Source organism: Fundulus heteroclitus, chromosome 9 (genome assembly GCF_011125445.2).
Source record: "Fundulus heteroclitus isolate FHET01 chromosome 9, MU-UCD_Fhet_4.1, whole genome shotgun sequence".
Classification (NCBI taxonomy): domain Eukaryota; kingdom Metazoa; phylum Chordata; class Actinopteri; order Cyprinodontiformes; family Fundulidae; genus Fundulus; species Fundulus heteroclitus.
The window spans coordinates 36,871,930-36,899,365 of record NC_046369.1 but is presented as its reverse complement, the minus strand read 5'-3'; the positions used below and the strand labels follow the sequence as shown (position 1 = coordinate 36,899,365).

The 27,436-nt window shown below is 42.1% G+C and overlaps 3 protein-coding genes across 5 annotated transcripts in view; all 3 read right to left on the bottom strand.

Moving 5' to 3' along the window:
* Window positions 1–1,990, bottom strand: part of si:dkey-44g17.6 (guanine nucleotide-binding protein G(I)/G(S)/G(O) subunit gamma-12) — a 48,481-nt gene extending 46,491 nt beyond the window's left edge. The window contains exon 1 of the mRNA XM_012850218.3: window positions 1,873–1,990. The gene's annotated coding sequence lies outside the window, so the exon portion shown is untranslated. The remainder of the gene's footprint in view (window positions 1–1,872) is intronic.
* A 1,994-nt stretch (window positions 1,991–3,984) lies between these two features.
* On the bottom strand, window positions 3,985–9,296 carry LOC105915937 (protein Dr1). Of its 2 annotated transcripts, XM_021309367.2 has the most exons (4): window positions 8,745–9,296; window positions 8,408–8,662; window positions 8,143–8,306; window positions 3,985–5,154 (listed from the first exon to the last, which is right to left on the bottom strand). In XM_021309367.2, the coding sequence occupies exons 2-4, from the start codon at window positions 8,625–8,627 to the stop codon at window positions 5,008–5,010; spliced, it is 531 nt and encodes a 176-aa protein (XP_021165042.1). In that variant the 5' UTR covers window positions 8,628–8,662; window positions 8,745–9,296; the 3' UTR covers window positions 3,985–5,007. The 2 variants fall into 2 exon arrangements, with proteins under 2 accessions (XP_021165042.1, XP_012705671.1); XM_012850217.3 differs by having other exon boundaries at window positions 8,408–9,296.
* A 10,398-nt stretch (window positions 9,297–19,694) lies between these two features.
* LOC118564202 overlaps window positions 19,695–27,436 on the bottom strand; it is a 45,783-nt gene continuing 38,041 nt past the window's right edge. For both annotated transcript variants that reach the window (XM_036141591.1, XM_036141592.1), the window contains 12 exons: window positions 26,459–26,517; window positions 26,225–26,333; window positions 25,213–25,271; window positions 23,733–23,841; window positions 22,721–22,779; window positions 22,487–22,595; window positions 21,743–21,801; window positions 21,524–21,623; window positions 21,344–21,414; window positions 21,101–21,229; window positions 20,752–20,895; window positions 19,695–20,635 (listed from right to left, as the gene is read on the bottom strand). In XM_036141591.1, coding sequence (XP_035997484.1) covers window positions 20,500–20,635; window positions 20,752–20,895; window positions 21,101–21,229; window positions 21,344–21,414; window positions 21,524–21,623; window positions 21,743–21,801; window positions 22,487–22,595; window positions 22,721–22,779; window positions 23,733–23,841; window positions 25,213–25,271; window positions 26,225–26,333; window positions 26,459–26,517 — 1,143 coding nt within the window. In that variant the 3' untranslated portion in view covers window positions 19,695–20,499. The remainder of the gene's footprint in view (window positions 20,636–20,751; window positions 20,896–21,100; window positions 21,230–21,343; window positions 21,415–21,523; window positions 21,624–21,742; window positions 21,802–22,486; window positions 22,596–22,720; window positions 22,780–23,732; window positions 23,842–25,212; window positions 25,272–26,224; window positions 26,334–26,458; window positions 26,518–27,436) is intronic.

Here is a 27,436-nt window from a genome sequence, read left to right as displayed (position 1 = left end):
GCATCGAAAGCTGGAAAAATAAGTGATCTGTATGAAGAGGGTTATTGCATGATCCTTGAAATATGAAAATCATCCCCAGTCAAAGCAGTTGTTAGCCATTACCAGTATCAGCAATGAAACTGTGCAAAAAATATCAATTTATTTGAAGGCTTTTTGCAAATCATAACCAGGCACACCAAGAAACAGTTTGCATCTGGTATAAAGAGAACTCACAACCCTTCAGAAATGATCAGCTTAAGTGGATTTTTAACTAAATCAAAATTTAGGATCCAACACTGAATTATTCTTTTTGTTATTGTCATTGACAGAAATGTATAAATGTTAAGAAATATTACAAATAATTAGTTAAACTAAGTGGAAGCATGCTTGCTGTAAAGCCTTTGTGTAAATCAAGTGTAAATCAGCCCATGTAAAAGCATATCCAGGGCAGGATAACCAACAGCTTAACGCATCATGATTAGTTTGCAATGTAGAAGCAGAGCATTGCTGCTGCCTCAATTGAAAAGTGCAACAGTGGATGCTACGGAAGCACCAGACGGAGCTCTGTTTTTTGTTTGTTTTTTTAAGACGAAGCTGCTTTTATACCCCACAGCAGCAGAGCTACTGAAGTCAGTTTCTCCAAATTAGGTCACAAAAACTTTTTGAACCAACATTAATACGGATTCAAAATTCAATGCGAGACCATTGTTTAACCCTAGCAGGGTGCCACACTGATGATTTTAGACACAAAACCAGGATTTCAACAAATATGCACTAATTTGTCAAAATAATGACCAGGATATGCAGACGGTACTATAAGACAACCACAGTTTATTATCACACAAAAAAGTTGATTTGGGAGTGAGTTACCCTTTTAAAAAAGTATGATCAATAAGGGTCAAATTAAGTGCATTAAGATTACATTTGCCATAAAATAGTGTTATTTAAATAAACTGAATTGAACTGAACTACCGAATACACAATCCTTTAAATGTTTATCTTTACTCGGTTTTATCTCCAAATGCATCGAGTAAAGGTATTCATCTCTCCGCTGCCTTTTATAATCTGCAGCATCATTTAGAAAGGCCATTCTACAGTGATTCCTCCAGTCTGATGTTGTAGCCTTTGGTCATTCGACTGCATCTGTTGTGTAGCTAAAGGAGGACATTTGTGACCTGAAGGCTCAGACTGTTGCAAAGTCCTCCCATCTACTGGACTTGATGACCGTGTTCCCTCCTGCATGTATTTAGTGGCATCTGCTTTGTGAATCCGGCATGAAAACAAAGTAAGCAGCAGAACAGCTGCAAAAAAAAAATAAAAAAATAATTAAAAAAAATGGAGGGAAATGAAGGATTCATTCAGAATTCCTGGGATGGAAGATCCCCACTGGGCTGTCTTCCCCAAGGTTATGATGCTCCATATCCCTGCAGTTTCACAATTTAAAGCGTCATTTCAGCACTTTTAGAGTCCTCTGTGCTTTAACAGGTCAATATTTCAAAGATAGTCTGAAAGTTCAGACCACAACAAAAACAATTTCTCCTTTGTATATTTTAGGGTCTGTGCACTGATGTTAACTTCACCACAAATATTCCTAAAAATCGAATTAGTACTTGGAATGACACCGCAGAACAGGACGCATTGGCTTCAACCTTCCAGTTCTTACATAATTTTTACATGGATTGCGTGTATGTAGGCTTTGATATTATTGTTCAACCTAAAGACAGCTAGAAATGTCACATGGAGGAACCGACGGGCTTCCCATCAAATGCATCTACCCAGCTCTTCAGCTGCCCCTTATTCATTCACACACACGGTTCCGTCTGTTGTTGACACAATTTCTGTCCTCGCCTCCTAAGAAAAAAATACTAAATAATTAGTGTTTCTGATACTCACCTAGCGGCTGTTTTGATGCGAAATTTGGGGATTTAAAAAAAAAAAACTCCGACCATGAAATAATGCCCCGTGGTCTCCTTCCCGTCCGCCTGAAAAGTTTCCCTGCGGCTAAGACACATTGGGCTGCGGAGCTGAGCAGCCAGACGGTGGGCGCAGGCGGTCCTCAACCGCTGGCCGCTGCTGAGGAGCCCTTGGGCTGGGCTGCGCACCGTTTGGGGCGTACAACAGCGCCCCCTCCTGGTAGCTCTCCATGGTTTAGAATGATCCAAGCAGGAAGGTTTCAGTGGAAGTAAGACTATTTGTGAAAGGCGTGAAGACTTGTGTTTTCTCTCGGCTTCTTTTCAGTTTTACTGATAGGGTTTAACCCACGATGACGTCACTAATATATACTTAATTAAGATTACATGGATTATTTATCCCAGCATTTCCCATGGTTTCTGTGGGCTAACCTTCACCCGTTTTTTTTTTCATAAATATAACAGCTGTCCCTGCTGAAGAAGAGCATCCCCACAGCATGATGCCGCCACGGCCGTGACTCGTTGTAGGGACGCTGTGGCGTCTGTAGGGGGCAGTGCAGGCCTCGTTTTCTTTCACATGAAGCGTTTTGCAGGTAAGTACAGTTTTGGTCTCGTCTGACCAGAGAGCGCCTTCTTCCACATGTTTGCTGTGATTCCTACTTGGCGTGTAATCAATGTTAGAGCTACGCCCAATAATTTACGATATCATTCAGTAACTCAATTCACAAAGTGAAACACTTAGACAGACTGATGTTTTCAAGCCTGTATTTCTCTTAAATGTGATGCTTTTCCATTTACATATAATGAAAATAGCTGACCAATAAAAATAATTTTATTACAGAAATGTGGGCTTCGTAAAGTATATGTTTAATAGCTTTTATTTTTATTTTTTAACAGAAACACCTAAAACTAACAGAGTAATGATGCACTGCCCCAGACTCCAGCTTCTTAGCTCATTTCCATCTGCAGTCCCAGAAGCAGGTCAGGAGATGGAAAATGGAGATAAATAAGATGTTACTACAGAAACAAAATGGTAAGTTTATTTAAGAGAATCTGACAAATAATTGGAAAATATAAGTTATGGAATATAACTACAAACAGGACTTTTTGGGGCTTTCTTATAACTTTGGCTTCCTTCTGCCATTCTTCCACGAGCTACTAGAGTACATGGAAGGTCCTCCATAGGCATATCATATGAAATGTATTGAAGTTTGTGATTGCAGTGTAACAAATTGTGAGAGTTCAAAGGGCATGAAAGCAAGGCACTGTATCCCCTTGACTCACACTGCCTTCCTCCATGAACAGCTTCGGTCAAAGTAAACTTAACCTGATCTGCCAGGCACCAGCATTCTTGACTTGGGTCCAACAGTGGCCCTGAACTTTTGCATAAATTAATCAAAAGTACAGGAGCACAGTGACCAGTTAATTCCTGAAGAAAAGTGACCAAAAGGCTTTTCGTCAGTTTTTTTATTATGTCTTAGATTTCAGAAATGACTGCTAATAAAAAAAAAAAGTTTGTGTCAGCAGTAAAATTAAATTGAAATGAAAATTTAAGCTGCCTCATTTCCTACTTTCATTAAAGTTTGTGTTCAACTCTTCCCTCTTGACTACTGAAAATATACATCTTGGTAACAATCTAATTTTAGTCTGTGATCCTTAGGGATGTAATTATTTCTTTATACAACGTCAGCACTTTCACTTTGAAGACCGGATAACCAGACATTTTTATCAAGAGACATATTTTAAAAGCCGGATGTGCCACTCATGTCTATCTGCTCCCAAGGATGAGCAAGCTCTGCACTGGTGGCAACTCGCTCCTGTAGCACAGTTCTCTGTAGAATTTTTTTTCTTGTTTACATTGGACTGAAGTGATAAAAAAAAAACACTGTTGTCCAGATGCACTTAAACCCATTTCCCAGTGAATACTGAGCAGGCTCTGCACTGGTAGCATTGCAAGAAAGTACTTGTCCTTAATAGTCTAGAACAATTTCTTTATGAGGAGCAGTTTGCTGCATCAGAGTTACCGCTCACATCGGATCCTCCACTGCACAGTCCATAAGGATTGAACAGGTCAGTAAATGAAACAGAGAGCAGCTGTCTATAAAAATGATGCCTTTATTGCTGAAAGAATACAACTTTGTAATAAACTCAAGTGAATGTGTATCACAACATTGTTTCTTCATCTTTACAGTTGGAATTGACCAAAGTCACAATGCCAGTTGCTCGATACTGCACCCAAAGTAACAAATTCAGCCTGGATATGAAAGCATCTTACAAAGTTAGACATTAATATTCCTTAACATCGTTTACACTGATCTGGAATCAGCAAAGGGAATCACAGTAGCACCTACACCTTTAAAAACAAACTCTGGACTTGGTAGTCTGTCCTCTATCTTTGGTTCTATGAGACAAAAATATTCTTTCTCAAAGGTGTAGCGAATTAGCAATACTGCGGTGGTTCTAGGAAGAACAGAAATGACACAAAATATTCCAAAACAAAAAAAAACAAGGAGCTAAAATTAAACAAAACTTTCATTTATTTCTTTACATAACCAAACAAATTCAATATTCACAACATCTCCCACAATCCATTGTTGAACAAATATACCAAGGAGGGGTAAAGAAAAATCCTTGTTGGAAAAATGACCGTCAAACATTTAAGAAGGAGGAACGGCATGCTGGCATCGGTCTCCAGCAGTTCACCTAACCCACTGACTGTCACTGGGCACCAGTCATCTGGTGCAGAACCCGACGGCCACATAACCCGCCAACAAATCCAGGAGCTCTCCCCAGCGCCGTCTGTCCTCAGTTGGTTCAAAACACACCCAGAAATCTACAAATAACAAAAATAAAGGTCATTTCAACAGAAGCAACTAAAAATTAGGGTGGGGTGGATGCCAATATTTAACAGTTTATCCAATCCAATTTGTTTTCCTGTACTAGTGTCTGAATAGGGGTCCGTGTTTAAATTCCCCTCCCGTGTGTCACTGCTCGTTCCCGGCAGGAATTTTCCAGTGCTCCAAGGAGTCCCGCGCCTCTGTGGACGAAAGCTCTAGGAGATGTGTGTTTTCACGCGGCCCCGGCAAAGAACTGGGACGGGTTGAACAGCGTCCTGGGATCACATGTCATCCTCGTCGTCTTCGTCCTGAGAGGAGCTGGCTTGCTGAGCAGCGCTGGCAGACGCTGCTGCCATCTGTGCCTGCTGGGCGGCCTGCTGCATCTGCAGCCACTCCTGCTGGGCGAGCTCTGCCTGCTGCTGCCGGGCCTGCGGGGGACACGGGCACGCAGATTTAGAGGGACGGCAAGCAAAGGACGCAAACACGTGAAAATAGGACCGCCTGCGAGATTAAGAGGACTGTTATAAAAAAAAAAAACAGACTTTACACGACACTTCTACTGTGTATACATCAGAAAGCAACAGCAGCCACGTTCCCTCCAAGCTGTCATGTGAATTTTGAGGGAACTTTTAAAATGTTGCAAAAAAGGAAAATGCGAATCAGGTGTTTCCATCTACTGGTTTGTAGTGAATTAACCAGGCGACTCAAGGCGGCGTACGTTATGCTGTAATAAACAGGAAGTAGAGGCTGCAAGCTAGCACCACTGAGCTATATTATACACTGGAGTGCTAATCACCGTCTGTTTGAACGAGTTGCTTTGAAGCCACCAGCCGCCATATTGGTACTCCCTATTTTCCCCCAGTAACTAGGGAATATGTGCGCTACAGCATCGAATAACGAGGATTTTCTCATGTTCAGGGGGGGCTTAAGACTTTTAAAATGTCAAATGCCATATACTTTTATATTATGTTCTAAAACTATCAAGTACTGAGAAAGTCATGTGCTGAAATATTTTGCATTTTATTCGTTTAAATATATATGTTTAACATTTATAAATATATAAATAACAATATACAAAAACATATATTTACATATGTGTATTCATATATATACATATATACATATACACATACTTATATATACACATATACATATATTTAATATGAATAACATGTAAAATATTTCAGCACCTAATTTCCTAGTAGTTGATAGTGTTAGTACATCCACTGACTGTAGAATTACCTGTGAAACGTTTTCACTCAGCCAGAAAACTGCTTGTTATTGCAAGCAAATCCTATGGGATTCTGTGAGAGTAGGGAGTAGCAAGATGGCGGCCAGTGACTTCAGTTTTTCGGCAAAATCAGCACTCCAGTGTATTATATAGCTCAGTGGCTAGCACACACCACAGATCAGAACAGGGGGGAGGTTTTAATTAATGCGTCGCCATTTGTTTTTTTTTCCACGGATGAGACTAAGAAATGTTCCAGTCTCTTTGGCTCTGCTTCCAGACCTGTTTCCGAGCGTTGTGGGGACATCCAGGAAGACGCCGGCAGCAGAAACAGCCGATCAGTCATGTGAGCTAAACGTTTGCTATGTTAGAACCGATTCCATGAAAGTCTTTCCATCTCCCCTTTAGAGCATTTACGCCTTTTTGAGAAAGTCAAACAAAAATCAAGCGAGCATAAAAACCTTTTTGCTAAATTTAGTGAGTTGAACCGAATTTTGCCGTTTCTAATGCGATACTTGGATGAAGCACCAGGCCAGCCACCCAGAGGGAGCGGTCCGACCTGGATCTGATTTGGTAAACCTGCAGATCTGATGGGTGTGGAAATCATTTCATTTGTAAGAAGCTGGCACGTCTGGACCAGGCACCAGCAGATAAACGGTAGCATCAGGACTCCAGCCACGTTACAGGCAGCTGCTGGAGAATCCCATGTTGAGTCAATGCAGGGGTGGGGGGGTGGGAGGGGGGGGGTTGCAGGCAGCCAAGAGATCATTGTGTAACTGCCTTGCATGTGAAACCAGTGGGCGTGTATGAGCCATAAAGCTTGTGTCACCATGTTGTAAAATGCAGCACAGCTGAGCAACAGGTTTGTACCTTTACCTTTAAGTCAGCCCAAACATGAGCCTTATACCTGTGTTTTTAACGTGTTTAAATTAGATCTGCACAATACAGATAAATCGCAATATTAGTGTGTATTATCACAGGGTTGCCTGGAGGTAGGATCTGGTAGTGTTAGGTTATTTCATTTCCAGTGTGGCCCCGACTGGCCACATCGGATGGGCGTCTCTACGGGCTGAGATGCTGCAGATCATGCAGACACTGTATGACAGAAAATCCAAATCATTCCACAACTCAGAATTATTTAGCATTTTCTTTTTGGAGTTGTCCTAACTTTCTCCCTGTGTACGCCGCCCCTGGCCACAAAAAAAGGAAAATGCGTGAGAAATGTAAGTTAACTATGCAATCTATCGAGATTTTAAAAATTGTTTTTTAATGAGATATAAGATGAGACTATAAGAAGATGGTCTACGTTGCGTTATGGTTATACTGTTATGTGTTGCAGCAGGTTATGTTTCAGCCCTCTCTCATATTCATCTACAGCTTTTCGTTTTAATAAAATGTGCCTGTGAGACATTTGGGATAAAGCTTTGATTCAGAGACGCCGTTTTATAATTACTTTATGAAAGGAAAAACGTACTGAGATAAATATCGCATATCAGCATTCGGCCTGAAAAACATCAAGATATAATTCTTGGTCCATATCGGCCAGCCCTAATTAACTGTGCTTAACATCGTAATCACAATTTTCAGCAATAGTGTCACAATTAGATATTTTTCTGATACTGAAACGAAATATTTACGTTCTGGAGGTTAATAAAAACTTAAGGGAACATCAAAGACCAACAACGGATAGGTTTAATGCATGTACAGCTAAGAAAACTGGAATATAGTGAGAAAAGGCTATTTTCTTGTTACTGATTTCAGGAAGTGAAACTCATAGTATACAGAGTCATTAGACCAAGTGTATAAATGTATTTCCATTTCTTTTTTCTGTAATTTTGATGATAAAAATGACAAGAAGTAAGTTTTTTGGGATGGGGACCAAATTTGAGTTTTTGGAAACTGAAAATTCAGTGTCTGTGCATGGAAGTTAAATATTGGACTGTGTGAGACACTGCTGAGCATCTTATAAACTCTGAAGCCTCTGAATGATCTCCCTGTGGGTCAGCAGCATGACTTGGTGACTGTTAGATGTAGCTTTGCCCTCTCTGGCTGCAGCAAACCCACCTGAACACTCTGCTCAGCAGGGCGCATCCAGAACCCACTGCTGGCTTAAGTCCTCCTGCATGACCCAACGCCTCACCCTGCTAGGTGGGGTCGCCACTTTCACCCCCCCCTTCACGGATCCTACCTGCGCGAACAGCTCCTGCTGCTGCCGGAGCAGCTCCTCCTCCGGGATGCCCAGGTTCTCCAGTCGGGAGCTGGCCTTCCTCCTCTTCATGGCGACACTTTTGCACTCCTGCAGCACGTCTTTCACCTCCGTGATGTACGATGCGAAACCGAGGCTCTCTAGCGCTGCGAAAAACGAAAGGGAGAAAGTGCAAACCAATTACTCTCGGTGGTTTAAAGCCCGCATCCTGGTCCTCCGCATCCAGGACGGAGCTGCCGGGGCTCACCGTTGATGACGTGCTCCGGGGATATGGTCTTCTTGTCCGACTTGTTGCATATCTCGTTGGCTTCAGAGGAGATCAGGTGGATGAACTCCGTGCAGCAGTTAACCACCAGCTCCCGGGCGTCGTTAGCCACCCTCACGTTAGGAAGAGTCTCTTTGATCATCTTGTTGATCGCCGCTCTGGGGATTGTGAGGTCGTCGTCGTTTCCGGAGGAGGAAGCCATCGTGGCACAAATGTTTGTGTGTTTTTTCCTCCCCCCTCCAAAAAATAAAATAAAAGGATAATAGTGAAACAATAAAACAAACCCCTCTTCTCGAGAAGAGCGCTGCAACCAACTAACCAGTAACCGCCCTCTCGGGTGAAATAAAGCCGAGCAGGTTGAACGTGAAGAGATGAGAGGTTTCCTCAAAGTCAGGTCTGCTGGTTAGCTCCCCAAACGCACCATCCCCGTTTGGGCGCTTTAAGACGACCGGCGGACCGCTTCCGCTCGCTGGAGCTCTTCCATCAAACACGACGGGAGTCTACCAAGCGATAGCCCGCTCATACACAGCGAAACGACTGCCCTATCTGGAGGGGAGAAGCTTCACTAGCTAGCTACCAGGCTAGCTAGCAGCGGTGGTCCCAGTGCGGAACAGAAGTGAAAGCGGCTGGGAGCATGGCTACGGCTAAGGCTAGGCTAACAATGAGCGCTGAGCGGAGGCAGCTCCCCGGTGCCAGGAACCCAATCCTCACCGCGCTGCGAGCTGCTTTGCATCGTCAGAAATAACGGAGTATCTAAACAGGAATAGACGTTACACAAATTGATACGGGATAGTTTATTCTGGGCAACATTAGCTTAATTTTGTCCGGATACCACGTCAGACAAAGAACCGGAAGCACAGTGTCGCTACCATGGTTCTTCAAGTAGCACAGCTGATGTTTACTACCCTCTTGTGGGCAATTGGGGATATCCATCTTTTTTCTTTTACTTCAATTCATTCCAACCCGTGTAAAAAAAAATTGAGAGGGGTGATTAGCTGTATTGTTGCAGTTTTATATTTATGGCCTCTGGTCCTTTTTCTAATAGAGTTATTTTAGAAAAATCTACTTCAGTCTGTGCGCAGTGTTAGTGTAGGCCTCTTGATAAAGAAGGTAATCAGTTATAGGAGGCTGGCTCCAGGGTTTGAGTTCATACTCTGAAACAGACCTCTAAGACCACTGAGACACTGAAAAATACACTGTCTTAGAAAATGCTGCAATAGTTTACATGGATTTTTAAAAAGCAAATCTAACATTACAGCAACTTATGTTGATATTTTATTTAAAGTAAATCCAACACAATTTAAAATGACCACTACAAGCTTCCTCACACTGAATTAACTTTATAACTACGTTTTATTTTAAATTGTCTTACTTTCTGCAAGTTACTGTAAATAGTGTGCTATCTTAACTGATAGGATTCGTCAGGATTTATGGAAATATACAACTCAGTATCATTGGCACAACAACGAAAACGTATCCCATGATGTCTGATAATTTTACCAAGTAGAAGTGTATAAGTATATATTAAAGAAAAACTTCTCATACACCGAACTCTGCAATTCTCAAGTAAACCAAGAGCATAAAAAGATTTATCATTAGCATGAAGAAACTGGAATCTGTCAGACAAATCAACAAGTGCTGCATTGGATACAGTTAATCTGCGATCAACTGTATCCAATGCAGCACTGACTAACAGAACAAGTACAGACACAAGTCCATTGTCTGAGGCCATGAGAATATCATTAGTGACTTTTATCAGAGCTGTTTCAGTGCTATGATGAGCTCTGAAGCCTGACTGAAATTCTTCAAACAGGTCATTACTGTGGAAATGTTCACATGATTAGCAACTATTGAAAGATAAGAATCCTTCTTTAGATCAAGATGATAAAATAAATTACATACCTTTATGCTCTAAGTAAAGGTTTAATTACAGACACCTTAAAGCCTGTAGCACATATCTGTTTGCTAAAGATGGATTAATCACATCTAAAATTGAGACAGCGATAAAAGGGAATACTTCCTTAAATAATTTGGTAAGGACTGGGTCTAAATTACATAATTAAATGCCTTGGCAGAACATTGTGGCTTGTGAGCTTGTTAAGAAACAGCAGGATCTTCTTAGAGTTAACTTTAAGCAGGAAAATAAATATAATGTGGACATCATGAAAGCCAAAGATTCCCTTTTACAGTAAAAACATGTGCCCAGCCAGAGATGCACTGAGTAATCAGTGTAAAAAGAAGGGTCACTATGCAATAGTGTGCAGATCTGGAACAAGAGAAATATGGGCAGCAGGTGATGATGGTGAAGAAGTTGCATTTCTGGGCTCAGTAGCAACAGATGAAATGGATGAAGCTTGGATCACTGAAGTCAAAGTGAACAATCTGAACTATTTACTCAAAATAGACACAGGAACGGTTGTAACCGTGTTGCCAGGAAAAGTGTACGTCTCTCTGTCACAGACACCACAGCTGCAACCCACAAAATATACATTGTATGGTGCAGGTATGTCTCCACTAGCAGTTAAAGGGAAGTTTACCGCTAACCTGAGCACTCCCAGCAAAACTACAGTACAGCCTGTGTATGTAGTAGCCGATCTGACACAAGGGTTACTTAGCCGCACAGCAAGCATAGCAATTGGGTTGGTGGCCAGGGTAGAAGCAGTAGAGGAGCAGTTCCCAAAACTGTTCAGCGGCTTAGATCGCATGGAGGGTAAATACAGAATAGATCTTTAAGCAGATGCTAAACCATTTGCTCTGTCAACCCCAAAACATGTCACTCTTCCCTGTTACTCAGAGTAAAAAAGGACTAGCTCAAACAGAAGAGAGGGGTAATCTCTAGAGTAGAGCAGCCTACTGACTGGTGTGCAAGTATGGTCCCAGTACCCAGACCAAATAGAGAAGAAGTTTGTGTGTGTGTCGATTTAACTAAATTGAGCAATTCTGTTATAAAATAAGGACACATATTGTCATGAGTGGAGCACACCCTAGGATAGCTAGAGGGTGCAAACTCGATGCAAACTCAGTCAGTGCTTCTCACAACCTATATCACGCCCTTTGGAAGATATTGCTTTAACACACTTTGTCTTAGAAACTCTTCAGCTTCCTGTGGATGGAATTCTAAACAACTACTGACTTCCCAGAGTTATTGAATAAGGAGACGGTGGAGTGATGAAGTTCCAGCACTTTTATTGAGAAACAGTATTTATTGAAAAACAAGATAACTCGTCACATAAATATGCAAATACAACACCAAGGACTCATAACAGTTACAAATCACGTGTGCTGGAACTTTTAGTAAAGATCAGCTTGAATGCTTCATGGAGTTTTAACACACAAGATCAAAGGTTTAGCATTCACCTACAATTTAGGGTTCAACTAATTAAGTAAGGCCTGTTTTAGGTCCCTATGTGCACATTATTTTAGTATATTAGACTACTTAAGCTAAGCCTGTATACTAATTTAGGTCGAATCCGTCTACCTTCTCCCCACCCTGAAAACCCTCCTACTCGAGCCTCCACTCACCACTTCGATGGATAACCATCCACCACCCTCAAACTTACCAAACCAGGAGCAAAAGCAGGAGAGGTTCAGTGTGGCCGGGGAAACCCAGAAAACGCTACCCACAGGGGTAGTAAAAATTGGTGAGACCCCCAGGGAGATCTGCTCTCGGCCAATCTGAGCCAGAAAACCCTGTGTTGAATCTAGGAGTTACCATTACTAGCTAATTTTAAAGGATCTATAGAGCCAATCAGATCCCGGTCTGTCCTTCCATAATAAACAAAAATTGCATAAATCAGTGATCTTTGGTGTGAGAAAACTTCTCCATTTCTTTCATCAAGCAGTGAGAACAAATACGAATCATGTCAGGAAAAACATTTGAAATTCCAAATATCAATTTTAACATTGCTTAAGCAAAACTGAAGTAACACAACTAAACATTTTCATTCATGCCTAAATCGAAACTGATAATAAAACAAAATAAAAACCGAAAAAGTAACAGGGGAAAAAAACAACAATCTGACAATACTACTGTAAAACTGCAAATCAAACAAATATATATTATCAAACCCACAGGAACATTTTTAAAAGCATTACAAGGAACAGTCACCAAGAAGGAAAAAAAACAAAACTTGTGGTGGGCCGCTGTCCTCACAGCCAGCTCGGTGGCTCAGGTCGATGACGATGATTCCTGGCGTGTGATCTTTCTTGTCCTGCGATTTGTCGGCCCCTGGTGGTGGCGGCACCTTCCTGCAGTTTGACGCGTGGATCCAAGGAAGCCGTTGTTCGACCTTCACTGCCGTGTAAGTCGTGAGGAGCACCTCCAGTGGCCCTTTTCTAAACTTTCCCAAATTTAGTCACATTACATCCACAAACATAAGATAATATTTTATTTAAATCTTATGTGAAAGTCCAATATAACATATACAATTGTGACGTAGAAGGAATATCCTACATGATGTAAAACATTCATTACAAATAAATGAAAATTGCTCTGTGCAAAGGTATTCAGCCTCCTTTTCTCTGATGCGACCAATTGCTTTAAGCAGGAAAATTTATATAACGTGGACGTCATTAAAGCCAAAGATTCCCTTTTACAGTAAAAATATGTGCCCAGCCAGAGATGCACTGATTAATCGGTGCAAAAAGAAGGGTCACTATGCAAGAGTGTGCAGATCTGGAACAATAAAAGAAATATGGGCAGCAGGTGATGACAGTAAAGAGGAAGCTGCATTTCTGGGCTTAGTAGCAACAAATGAAATAGGGGAAGCTTGGATCATGTCACATAATGTGTATATTGGGGGGAAAAAAATCACAGCATTTACACATTAATGGTGTATACTACAGGTCGACCGATACAGGATTCCTACACAACTCTGACTATTTAAAATTTTCATATTTTGTAGAGCAGGTAAAACATAAACGTGATTGTATTGTTTTTTTTTTTTTTTATATATATATTTCACTTTTTTGGCCCTCGAGTTCCTTTGACTTGACAATTTTGGCCCATGTACCAAAAAGTTTGGTCACCCCTGTTGTAGAAGCAACTGCAGTAAATGGAGGAAAACTCATTTTACACGTCAGACATGTATGGAGTAGCAGGATATCCAGCAGCACAGCAGAAAAATTACTTGGAGCGCTGGAGTAGCAGGTGTCGACGAAGGGAACTCTGTCAGGCAGACGTAGGAAGCTCTGGCTAGCAGACATGGGAGGCTCTTGCTACTGGGCATGGGAAGCTCTGGCTAGCGGATGTAGGAAGCTCTGGCTAGCGGGCGTAGGAGGCTCTGGCTAGCGGGCGTAGAAGGCTCTGACTAGCGGGCGTACAAAGCTCCGGCTAGCGGACGTGGGAAGCTCTGGCTAGCAGGCGTGGGAAGCTCTGGCTAGCAGGTGTAGGGAGCTCTGACTAGCGGGCGTAGGAAGCTCTGACTAGCAGGTGTAGGAAGCTCTGACTAGCGGGCGTAGGAAGCTCCGGCTAACAGGCGTAGGAGGCTCTGGCTAGCAGGCGTGGGAAGCTCTGGCTAGCAGGCGTAGGAGGCTCTGGCTAGCAGGCGTGGGAAGCTCTGGCTAGCAGGTGTAGGAAGCTCTGGCTAGCAGGCGTGGGAAGCTCTGACTAGCAGGTGTAGGAGGCTCTGGCTAGCAGGCGTGGGAAGCTCTGGCTAACAGGCGTAGGAGGCTCTGGCTAGCAGGCGTAGGAAGCTCTGACTAAAGGGCGTAGGAAGCTCCGGCTAACAGGCGTAGGAGGCTCTGGCTAGCAGGCGTGGGAAGCTCTGGCTAGCAGGCGTAGGAGACTCTGGCTAGCAGACGTGGGAAGCTCTGGCTAGCAGGTGTAGGAAGCTCTGGCTAGCAGGCGTGGGAAGCTCTGGCTAGCAGGCGTAGGAAGCTCTGACTAGCAGGCGTGGGAAGCTCTGGCTAGCAGGTGTAGGAAGCTCTGACTAGCAGGCGTGGGAAGCTCTGGCTAGCAGGTGTAGGAAGCTCTGACTAGCAGGTGTAGGAAGCTCTGACTAGCGGGCGTAGGAGGCTCTGGCTAGCAGGCGTGGGAAGCTCTGGCTAGCAGGTGTAGGAAGCTCTGACTAGCAGGCCTAGGAAGCTCTTGCTAGCAGGTGTAGGAAGCTCTGACTAGCAGGCGTAGGAAGCTCTTGCTAGCAGGTGTAGGAAGCTCTGGCTAGCAGGTGTAGGAAGCTCTGGCTAGCAGGCCTAGGAAGCTCTGACTAGCAGGCCTAGGAAGCTCTTGCTAGCAGGTGTAGGAAGCTCTGACTAGCAGGCGTAGGAGGCTCTGGCTAACAGGCATAGGAGGCTCTGGCTAGCAGGTGTAGGAAGCTCTGGCTAGCAGGTGTAGGAAGCTCTGACTAGCGGGCGTAGGAGGCTCTGGCTAGCAGGCGTGGGAAGCTCTGGCTAGCAGGTGTAGGAAGCTCTGACTAGCAGGCCTAGGAAGCTCTTGCTAGCAGGTGTAGGAAGCTCTGACTAGCAGGCGTAGGAAGCTCTTGCTAGCAGGTGTAGGAAGCTCTGACTAGCAGGCGTAGGAAGCTCTTGCTAGCAGGTGTAGGAAGCTCTGGCTAGCAGGTGTAGGAAGCTCTGACTAGCAGGCCTAGGAAGCTCTTGCTAGCAGGTGTAGGAAGCTCTGACTAGCAGGCGTAGGAGGCTCTGGCTAACAGGCATAGGAGGCTCTGGCTAGCAGGTGTAGGAAGCTCTGGCTAGCAGGTGTGGGAAGCTCTGGCTAGCAGGTGTAGGAAGCTCTGGCTAGCAGGTGTAGGAAGCTCTGGTTAGCAGGCATAGGAGGCTCTGGCTAGCAGGCGTGGGAAGCTCTGGCTAGCAGGCGTAGGAGGCTCTGGCTAGCAGGCGTGGGAAGCTCTGGCTAGCAGGTGTAGGAAGCTCTGGCTAGCAGGCCTAGGAAGCTCTGACTAGCAGGTGTAGGAGGCTCTGGCTAGCAGGCGTGGGAAGCTCTGGCTAACAGGCGTAGGAGGCTCTGGCTAGCAGGCGTAGGAAGCTCTGACTAGCGGGTGTAGGAAGCTCCGGCTAACAGGCGTAGGAAGCTCTGGCTAGCAGGCGTGGGAAGCTCTGGCTAGCAGGCGTAGGAGACTCTGGCTAGCAGACGTGGGAAGCTCTGGCTAGCAGGTGTAGGAAGCTCTGGCTAGCAGGCGTGGGAAGCTCTGGCTAGCAGGTGTAGGAAGCTCTGGCTAGCAGGCGTGGGAAGCTCTGGCTAGCAGGCGTAGGAAGCTCTGACTAGCAGGCGTGGGAAGCTCTGGCTAGCAGGTGTAGGAAGCTCTGACTAGCAGGTGTAGGAAGCTCTGACTAGCGGGCGTAGGAGGCTCTGGCTAGCAGGCGTGGGAAGCTCTGGCTAGCAGGTGTAGGAAGCTCTTGCTAGCAGGTGTAGGAAGCTCTGGCTAGCAGGCGTAGGAAGCTCTGGCTAGCAGGTGTAGGAAGCTCTGGCTAGCAGGCGTAGGAGGCTCTGGCTAGCAGGCGTGGGAAGCTCTGGCTAGCAGGTGTAGGAAGCTCTGGCTAGCAGGCGTGGGAAGCTCTGGCTAGCAGGTGTAGGAGACTCTGGCTAGCAGACGTGGGAAGCTCTGGCTAGCAGGTGTAGGAAGCTCTGGCTAGCTGGCGTGGGAAGCTCTGGCTAGCAGGTGTAGGAAGCTCTGGCTAGCAGGCGTGGGAAGCTCTGGCTAGCAGGCGTAGGAAGCTCTGACTAGCAGGCGTGGGAAGCTCTGGCTAGCAGGTGTAGGAAGCTCTGACTAGCAGGTGTAGGAAGCTCTGACTAGCGGGCGTAGTAGGCTCTGGCTAGCAGGCGTGGGAAGCTCTGGCTAGCAGGTGTAGGAAGCTCTGACTAGCAGGCCTAGGAAGCTCTTGCTAGCAGGTGTAGGAAGCTCTGGCTAGCAGGCGTAGGAAGCTCTGACTAGCAGGCGTGGGAAGCTCTGGCTAGCAGGTGTAGGAAGCTCTGACTAGCAGGTGTAGGAAGCTCTGACTAGCGGGCGTAGGAGGCTCTGGCTAGCAGGCGTGGGAAGCTCTGGCTAGCAGGCGTAGGAAGCTCTGACTAGCAGGCGTGGGAAGCTCTGGCTAGCAGGTGTAGGAAGCTCTGACTAGCAGGTGTAGGAAGCTCTGACTAGCGGGCGTAGGAGGCTCTGGCTAGCAGGCGTGGGAAGCTCTGGCTAGCAGGTGTAGGAAGCTCTGACTAGCAGGCCTAGGAAGCTCTTTCTAGCAGGTGTAGGAAGCTCTGACTAGCAGGCGTAGGAAGCTCTGACTAGCAGGCCTAGGAAGCTCTTTCTAGCAGGTGTAGGAAGCTCTGACTAGCAGGCGTAGGAAGCTCTTGCTAGCAGGTGTAGGAAGCTCTGGCTAGCATGTGTAGGAAGCTCTGGCTAGCAGGTGTAGGAAGCTCTGACTAGCAGGCCTAGGAAGCTCTTGCTAGCAGGTGTAGGAGGCTCTGGCTAACAGGCATAGGAGGCTCTGGCTAGCAGGTGTGGGAAGCTCTGGCTAGCAGGTGTAGGAAGCTCTGGCTAGCAGGTGTAGGAAGCTCTGGCTAGCAGGTGTAGGAAGCTCTGACTAGCAGGCCTAGGAAGCTCTGACTAGCAGGCGTAGGAGGCTCTGGCTAGCAGGTGTGGGAAGCTCTGGCTAGCAGGCGTAGGAAGCTCTGGCTAGCAGGTGTAGGAAGCTCTGGTTAGCAGGCGTAGGAGGCTCTGGCTAGCAGGTGTAGGAAGCTCTGGCTAGCAGGCGTAGGAGACTCTGGCTAGCAGACGTGGGAAGCTCTGGCTAGCAGGTGTAGGAAGCTCTGGCTAGCAGGCATAGGAGGCTCTGGCTAGCAGGTGTAGGAAGCTCTGGCTAGCAGGCGTAGGAGACTCTGGCTAGCAGACGTGGGAAGCTCTGGCTAGCAGGTGTAGGAAGCTCTGGCTAGCAGGCATAGGAGGCTCTGGCTAGCAGGTGTAGGAAGCTCTGGCTAGCAGGTGTGGGAAGCTCTGGCTAGCAGGTGTAGGAAGCTCTGGCTAGCAGGTGTAGGAAGCTCTGGTTAGCAGGCGTAGGAGGCTCTGGCTAGCAGGCGTAGGAGGCTCTGACTAGCAGGCGTTAGAAACACGAGGCAGGACGAGGTTTGGATGAAGAATGATGACGATCCAGCAGAGAAGAGCAGACTGACGGAGTTTTAAGTAGAGGTGTTGGCACGTGCACTGAATCCAGGCTTAATTAGGAACGACAGGTGGAACTAATAAGGAGGTGGAGTAAGAGCTGGGCTGCATGTGCTGGAAAGTTTATGAGGAGACAGGCAGGCCAATGCAAAATGCCTTCCTGGAGAACATCTTCTGTTTGATTTATATATTAAAATTATTTTTTCTACTTAAAAAATGTCCATGTTTTATTATCCAATCCATTCTGCTCTAACTGGCCTGAAGGAAACTGTCAAAGATGGACACACAGAGGAAGACGCTCACATACGCACACAGAAAGAGCGCTCGTAGCCAATCTACGCCACTCTGTCACATCTTTCCTGCTCCAACACGTCTTACTTCAAATAGCGTTGGGACTCTTAAACTAAACTTAATGACAGCGAGAAAAGAACTTCTTGTTGTGGGGACGAGGAGGAAGAAAAAGGCCACCGCTGAACATTATTTTCTACAAAGTTAAATGCTATAAGCGTGATTGTTTTCATGCGTGTACACGCCGACTCTTCATGGCAACGAGCACTAACACAGCGGTGGCCAGCTGGAAACAAACATGTTTTTTAGACAGTGGGATGGAGTTTTATACCGACTTTAAACAGCTCAACCACCATTTAAAAGCCAACATTGACACGCGAGTTTCTGTGAGTGAAAATTGAAGTAAAAACCCTGCTCCATTCTCAGTGAAACAGCTGTTCCCTCCCGCTCACAGTGACCGAGGCAGACATTCAAAGGGCAAATACTAAATCAGACAGTTAAAAATACAATATTTGTGTTTTCTGTTGTATCGGGATGGGACGATACACTGCATGCATTGGCCGATCCATTGGCGCATTCAGTCACCATGCTTTGACGTCCCGTGACGCGCATACGTTGCCGCTGCCTCCCTGGCAGAGAGCGCCTGCTAATGTCAGACTGATTGACAATTTAGCGGTATTTGCCCTTTGAATGTCAGTCACTGTGAACGGGTGGGAACAGCTGTTTTACTGAGAACGGAGCAGGGTTTTTACTTCCACTCAATGAAACTCGCAGGTCAATGCTGGTTTGTAAATGGTGGTTAAGCTGCTAAAGTTGGTATAAAACTCCTAAAAAAACTGTCTAAAAAAAACATGTCTGATCTCCAGCTGGCCACCTGCCACCGCTGTGTTAGTGCTCGTTGATATGAAGCCATGTATGCGCATAAAAATAATCACAACACTTGAAGCATTTAACTTTGCAGAAAATAATGTTTAGCAGTGGTCAGTCTAGGAGGTTTCCTCCTCCTCCCCACAACAAGAAAATCTTTTGTCGCTGTTATTAAGTTTAGTTTGAGAGTCACAAAGCTAGTTGAAGTAAGACGGTGTCTTTGACAGTTTCCTTCAGGCCAGTTGAAGCAGAATGGATAGGATAGTAAAACATGGTCATTTTTTTAAGTAGAGCAAATACGTTTAATATATAAGTCAAACAGAACATTTCTCGGGAACGTAATTTGCACTACATAGGCCTTGTGCTGCTACATGAAGTGCACAAACAATTAAGTGTTTATTTTTTATTGTTATATTTTAAATGTTCTATATTGTTTGCTAGCCATCGTTAATGTTTTGTGTTTTTTAAAAAGGAGCTTTGCACAAGTTAGAAGCTTTTTATTTCACCCTTTTTCATACATGTCTGACATGTAAAATGAGTTTTCATCCATTTACTGCAGTTGCCTCTACAGCAGGGGTGTCCTAACTTTTCGGTACAAAATTGTCAAGTCAAAGGAACGAAAAATGAACACAATTGTTTTTTAAAACCAAAACAATCACATTAATGTTTTACCTGCTCAGCAAAATATAACTATTTTAAATGTCAGATATTTTGTAGAAAATTAACGTGTAAATTATTTTAGATCCAAAATTTTAAAAAGGGTTTTGCTCAATTGTTGTATTCACCAAGTTTATAGATTATTTTGAATAATTTAATTTGACTCTTTAACAATAAAAAATGTAACTTTTTTTTGGTCTAGCAGTATAAGAACAGTATTTGGGTCAGTTCTTTGAAAACACTTGCTGTAATCAGCCAATTTTAATAATCAAATTAATAGCAGATTTTAATTCACCAAAGTCTGCATTTGAGTAATTAAATATAATTGGGTAGATGTTACTATGAAATTAAAGAGAATGTCAAAAGTGTCTTTATGTTTATTAATAATATTATTATTAAAAGATAGATACTTTGTGTTGTACTCAACATTTGCAATTGTATTATTTTTACTTTTCACGTATCGGGTACCGATTTGCATGTTGTCAAAATAATCAGTATCTGCCCTAAAAACCTGTATCGGTCGACCTCTCACTTAAACCGAATCAAGAATCTTTGGATCTGATAAGGTCTGAAAACTGCTATTCACAAACGCTCTACATCTAATCTGACTGTGCTTGAACTGATTTGCAAAGAAGAATGGCCAAAAATTTCAGTCACAAGACGTGGAAAACTGGCAGAGACTTGCAGCTGTAATTACCGCACAACGCGGTTCCAAGAAATATTTACTGGGGGATGCTGAATACTTTTGCACGTTGCTCTTTTCAGTTTTTTATTTGTTAAAAAAAGAGACCATGTATTAGTTTCTTGCTACATCACAGTTGTATACCACTTTGTCTTTCACATAAGACTCCAATAAAATGTATTTGTATTTTTTGTTTGTAATGTGACTATATGTGGAAAAGTTAAAGAAATGTGACTCATTTTGCAAGCCCTGATGGCAGGTGCGTTAGCTCTTCAAGGGCTGGAAAGAGAACGCAAATACATTCAGACCTCTGTAATTACACAACATTCTTAATACGTAAACATGCAGACCATAATATGCCAAGTACCTAGTTTTTAATTCTGCAGCAGACTATTTTGTGATAGTTAAGGGAGGTCAAATATATATTGAGTGTTGAAACAGAGAAATTGTGTGTAAGTGCATATGCATGATTCTATTCAAACATCCTGAATCCAGACTAGACAGTTTTCATACCAATCTTTCTCGGGAGTCTTGTCTTGACTTTCAGACGCAGGTTGGATGTTGTCTTGGACATCAGCCTCGCTTTCTTTGCAGTCCTCTTGGTTGTTTATGCTGGTAATGAAGCAACACAAAAATCACCACACAAAAACAGATCAACATGACTTTTCATTTGAAACTTGGAAAAACTATAAAATATAAATATTATTGAGCTCTAAATAATAACTCACATCTGTGCTGTGGCAGTAGAGGACAAGACAGTCTCTTCCACTCTGCTGTTCTGGCCAGTTTGGGAGTCTCCTTCTCTGGAAGATGCAGAAGAACCATCCAGTCCTCCATCTTCGACATCCCCAAAATCACCAGTGCATTGTATACTATGAAGAAGACACAAAAAAATTAAGACTGTCCACAAGACAGTTATTAGTTTAATTTGAGGACAAGTGGAGAAAAAACTAAACAAGTAACCAATGATTCCTGGGGCAAAACAATCTCACATCTGTATTTGTATATTTATATTTTACTTTGTAATGACTGAAACTGGGTTGACCTCTAAAAAGTCTAATGTAAAGAAACTCATACGTGGTGGAGCATTGTGGGACTACTTGGAGATGCGGCTCATGGTGAGCAGAGACAGGACTGTCAAGAACAGGTGAGGCCCTGAACTCGACACCAGTCTCTCCTCCCTGAGACTTCTCACTTGTGCAACAACTGTAAAATAAAGAAAAAAATAAAATTAATTCTGTGGTGGCATACACCTCTATAACGACAACTTAAAAATAGATGATAGAATATTAAACTGCAGTTGATGAAGGTTTAATTTACCTCATTTCTGTCACTGAAGGTGAATGGATTGTGACCGCGTCCACATCTTGTTGGAGATGGCTCTGCTTTTTCTTTTAAGTATACACAGATGAAATCAGTCAGACCATGCTGAGATTTAAAAATTGCAACCCCTTTTCTTTGCTGCTTATTTATTAAAATAATCAGCTCTACTATACATACCTTGTTAAGAAGACGCCAACAATGCCAGAAGGAGGTTTTTCTAGTTCTAGGAGCCTCGCTGGTTGTGATGGTAGAAGGAGATGGTGCTTCTGTCTGCTGGCTGATATCAGTAAGATAAGCAGAAAATGTCAGGTTTTGGATGTCCAAGTCATTTGTGGCAGGGAAAAAAAAAAAATTAAAACCATGTGGAAACAAATTAGGATTGTTATAAAACTTTACCTCTTCTGAAGACTTAAGCTTTCGCCATTCCCAGAGCGTACATCACTTTGAGGACTTATCTGTTTAAAAGTTGTAAAAACAGATATTTAAGTTTGATAGTGTTGCCTTTTCACAAATAAGTAGCAACAAGTTAAAAATAATAACTTAGCAATGCTGTTCAAAAATAAACATTTTAAGTGTATTTGTGTACATTTTTAAAAACACAATTGTTGGGGCCTCCCATAGCAACAATTAGAGATATAATACAATTTTATGCCCCATTAAAAACATAGAAATTAAAATTCACTGTTTTTCAGGCTTTACTATGTTGTCATACTTTCATGTAGAAACACAGTTTAACTTTCTGTTTTTAGAGAAATCCATCATATTGTTTTAAAATTGAAGACACTATTTTCATACCACCTACGGTTTCTTCAAATTTTGCATTGAAGTGCCACAAACTTTACATGTAAAACCAACAGCTGCATTTAGACGGTAGTTTGTTAGAGTGGGAGGAGGGAATTAGGGAGTTTTTCCTACATAAAATAATAAAATATAAAACTGCTGTTGATGAAAACTGCTGTTTTACCTCCTTTCTGTCACAGAGGGTGACAGGATTGTGACCCTGTCCACATTTTGTGGGAGATGGGTCTGCTTTTTCTTCTAAATCCACACAGATGAGCTCAGACTGTGCTGACACTCACAAATTACAACCACTTTTCTTTGCTGCTTATTAATTAAAATGATCAGCTCTGCTATACATACCTTGTTATGAAGAGACCAGCGTTGCCAGAAGGAGGTTTTTCTAGTCCTGGGAGCCTCGCTGGTATCAGGGGTTGTGGTGGAAATGGGAGACCATGCCTCTCTCTGTAGCCTGATATGAGAAAAATAAGCAGAAAATGTCAAATTTGTGGGTGTCCAAGTCATTTGTTACAGGAAAATAAAGTCTGATAAATTAAAACTATGTGGAAACAAGTTAGGATTGTTATAAAACTTTACCTCTTCTGCAGACTTGAGCTATCACCATCTCCAGAGCGTACATCCCCTGGAGGGCTTTTCTGTTAAAAAGTTGTAAAAACAGATATTTAAGTTTGATAATGTTACCTTTTCACAAATTAGTAGCAACAAGTCAAACTAAATTACGATCAAATTGAGTGGAAATCATCTTAGTGCATTAAGTCAAATCAGCAGATTACACAAAGAATCAGGTTCATACCTTTTGTTTTTTCCAAATGCAGGAAAACATCTTCACACTTACTGAGCAAAGTATCTCAAAAACCGTGATAAATTTAAGCAAGTACTTCTCTATCGCCGTAATATATGGAAAGTGGGTTTTCAAATGTCTGTTAAGGGATATCTTAAGTGCTGATATTTGAATGAAATCATTTTGGCATCATGCGGACGCATAATAACCTAGCAGCTGTTCAAAAATAAACATTTTAAGTGTATTTGTGTACATTTTTAAAAACACAATTGTTGGGGCCTCCCATAGCAACAATTAGAGATATAATACAACTCTATGCCCCATTAAAGACATAGAAATTAAAATTCATTGTTTTTCAGGCTTTACTATGTTGTCATACTTTCATGTAGAAACACAGTTTAACTTTCTGTTTTTAGAGAAATCCATCATATTGTTTTAAAATTGAAGACACTATTTTCATACCACCTACGGTTTCTCCAAATTTTGCATTGAATTGCCACAAACTTTACATGTAAAACCAACAGCTGCATTTAGACGGTAGCTTGTTAGATTGGGAGGAGGGAATTAGGGAGTTTTTCCTACATAAAATAATAAAATATAAAACTGCTGTTGATGAAAACTGCTGTTTTACCTCCTTTCTGTCACAGAGGGTGACAGGATTGTGACCCTGTCCACATTTTGTGGGAGATGGGTCTGCTTTTTCTTCTAAATCCACACAGATGAGCTCAGACTGTGCTGACACTCATAAATTACAACCACTTTTCTTTGCTGCTTATTAATTAAAATGATCAGCTCTGCTATACATACCTTGTTATGAAGAGACCAGCGTTGCCAGAAGGAGGTTTTTCTAGTCCTGGGAGCCTCGCTGGTATCAGGGGTTGTGGTGGAAATGGGAGACCATGCCTCTCTCTGTAGCCTGATATGAGAAAAATAAGCAGAAAATGTCAAATTTGTGGGTGTCCAAGTCATTTGTTACAGGAAAATAAAGTCTGATAAATTAAAACTATGTGGAAACAAGTTAGGATTGTTATAAAACTTTACCTCTTCTGCAGACTTGCGTTATCACCATCTCCAGAGCGTACATTCCCTGGAGGGCTTTTCTGTTAAAAAGTTGTAAAAACAGATATTTAAGTTTGATAATGTTACCTTTTCACAAATTAGTAGCAACAAGTCAAACTAAATTACGATCAAATTGAGTGGAAATCATCTTAGTGCATTAAGTCAAATCAGCAGATTACACAAAGAATCAGGTTCATACCTTTTGTTTTTTCCAAATGCAGGAAAACATCTTCACACTTACTGAGCAAAGTATCTCAAAAACCGTGATAAATTTAAGCAAGTACTTCTCTATCGCCGTAATATATGGAAAGTGGGTTTTCAAATGTCTGTTAAGGGATATCTTAAGTGCTGATATTTGAATGAAATCATTTTGGCATCATGCGGACGCATAATAACCTAGCAGCTGTTCAAAAATAAACATTTTAAGTGTATTTGTGTACATTTTTAAAAACACAATTGTTGGGGCCTCCCATAGCAACAATTAGAGATATAATACAACTCTATGCCCCATTAAAGACATAGAAATTAAAATTCACTGTTTTTCAGGCTTTACTATGTTGTCATACTTTCATGTAGAAACACAGTTTAACTTTCTGTTTTTAGAGAAATCCATCATATTGTTTTAAAATTGAAGACACTATTTTCATACCACCTACGGTTTCTATAAATTTTGCATTGAATTGCCACAAACTTTACATGTAAAACCAACAGCTGCATTTAGACGGTAGCTTGTTAGATTGGGAGGAGGGAATTAGGGAGTTTTTCCTACATAAAATAATAAAATATAAAACTGCTGTTGATGAAAACTGCTGTTTTACCTCCTTTCTGTCACAGAGGGTGACAGGATTGTGACCCTGTCCACATTTTGTGGGAGATGGGTCTGCTTTTTCTTCTAAATCCACACAGATGAGCTCAGACTGTGCTGACACTCACCAATTACAACCACTTTTCTTTGCTGCTTATTAATTAAAATGATCAGCTCTGCTATACATACCTTGTTATGAAGAGACCAGCGTTGCCAGAAGGAGGTTTTTCTAGTCCTGGGAGCCTCGCTGTTATCTGGGGTTGTGGTGGAAATGGGAGACCATGCCTCTCTCTGTAGCCTGATATGAGAAAAATAAGCAGAAAATGTCAAATTTGTGGGTGTCCAAGTCATTTGTTACAGGAAAATAAAGTCTGATAAATTAAAACTATGTGGAAACAAGTTAGGATTGTTATAAAACTTTACCTCTTCTGCAGACTTGAGTTATCACCATCTCCAGAGCGTACATCCCCTGGAGGGCTTTTCTGTTAAAAAGTTGTAAAAACAGATATTAAAGTTTGATAATGTTACCTTTTCACAAATTAGTAGCAACAAGTCAAACTAAATTACGATCAAATTGAGTGGAAATCATCTTAGTGCATTAAGTCAAATCAGCAGATTACACAAAGAATCAGGTTCATACCTTTTGTTTTTTCCAAATGCAGGAAAACATCTTCACACTTACTGAGCAAAGTATCTCAAAAACCGTGATAAATTTAAGCAAGTACTTCTCTATCGCCGTAATATATGGAAAGTGGGTTTTCAAATGTCTGTTAAGGGATATCTTAAGTGCTGATATTTGAATGAAATCATTTTGGCATCATGCGGACGCATAATAACCTAGCAGCTGTTCAAAAATAAACATTTTAAGTGTATTTGTGTACATTTTTAAAAACACAATTGTTGGGGCCTCCCATAGCAACAATTAGAGATATAATACAACTCTATGCCCCATTAAAGACATAGAAATTAAAATTCACTGTTTTTCAGGCTTTACTATGTTGTCATACTTTCATGTAGAAACACAGTTTAACTTTCTGTTTTTAGAGAAATCCATCATATTGTTTTAAAATTGAAGACACTATTTTCATACCACCTACGGTTTCTTCAAATTTTGCATTGAAGTGCCACAAACTTTACATGTAAAACCAACAGCTGCATTTAGACGGTAGCTTGTTAGAGTGGGAGGAGGGAATTAGGGAGTTTTTCCTACATAAAATAATAAAATATAAAACTGCTGTTGATGAAAACTGCTGTTTTACCTCCTTTCTGTCACAGAGGGTGACAGGATTGTGACCCTGTCCACATTTTGTGGGAGATGGGTCTGCTTTTTCTTCTAAATCCACACAGATGAGCTCAGACTGTGCTGACACTCACAAATTACAACCACTTTTCTTTGCTGCTTATTAATTAAAATGATCAGCTCTGCTATACATACCTTGTTATGAAGAGACCAGCGTTGCCAGAAGGAGGTTTTTCTAGTCCTGGGAGCCTCGCTGGTATCAGGGGTTGTGGTGGAAATGGGAGACCATGCCTCTCTCTGTAGCCTGATATGAGAAAAATAAGCAGAAAATGTCAAATTTGTGGGTGTCCAAGTCATTTGTTACAGGAAAATAAAATCTGATAAATTAAAACTATGTGGAAACAAGTTAGGATTGTTATAAAACTTTACCTCTTCTGCAGACTTGAGCTATCACCATCTCCAGAGCGTACATCCCCTGGAGGGCTTTTCTGTTAAAAAGTTGTAAAAACAGATATTAAAGTTTGATAATGTTACCTTTTCACAAATTAGTAGCAACAAGTCAAACTAAATTACGATCAAATTGAGTGGAAATCATCTTAGTGCATTAAGTCAAATCAGCAGATTACACAAAGAATCAGGTTCATACCTTTTGTTTTTTCCAAATGCAGGAAAACATCTTCACACTTACTGAGCAAAGTATCTCAAAAACCGTGATAAATTTAAGCAAGTACTTCTCTATCGCCGTAATATATGGAAAGTGGGTTTTCAAATGTCTGTTAAGGGATATCTTAAGTGCTGATATTTGAATGAAATCATTTTGGCATCATGCGGACGCATAATAACCTAGCAGCTGTTCAAAAATAAACATTTTAAGTGTATTTGTGTACATTTTTAAAAACACAATTGTTGGGGCCTCCCATAGCAACAATTAGAGATATAATACAACTCTATGCCCCATTAAAGACATAGAAATTAAAATTCACTGTTTTTCAGGCTTTACTATGTTGTCATACTTTCATGTAGAAACACAGTTTAACTTTCTGTTTTTAGAGAAATCCATCATATTGTTTTAAAATTGAAGACACTATTTTCATACCACCTACGGTTTCTTCAAATTTTGCATTGAAGTGCCACAAACTTTACATGTAAAACCAACAGCTGCATTTAGACGGTAGTTTGTTAGATTGGGAGGAGGGAATTAGGGAGTTTTTCCGACAAAAAATAATAAAATATAAAACTGCTGTTGATGAAAACTGCTGTTTTACCTCCTTTCTGTCACAGAGGGTGACAGGATTGTGACCCTGTCCACATTTTGTGGGAGATGGGTCTGCTTTTTCTTCTAAATCCACACAGATGAGCTCAGACTGTGCTGACACTCACAAATTACAACCACTTTTCTTTGCTGCT

Excerpts from the sequence above, each read along its gene's own strand:
- LOC105915937 (XM_012850217.3), bottom strand. The coding sequence starts at position 8,627 with ATGGCTTCCTCCTCCGGAAACGACGACGACCTCACAATCCCCAGAGCG. Across the intron at positions 8,307-8,407 it reads CCCGGAGCACGTCATCAACG|CGCTAGAGAGCCTCGGTTTC; the intron begins GTGAGCCCCGGC and ends CGTTTTTCGCAG. Across the intron at positions 5,155-8,142 it reads AGCAGGAGCTGTTCGCGCAG|GCCCGGCAGCAGCAGGCAGA; the intron begins GTAGGATCCGTG and ends TGTCCCCCGCAG.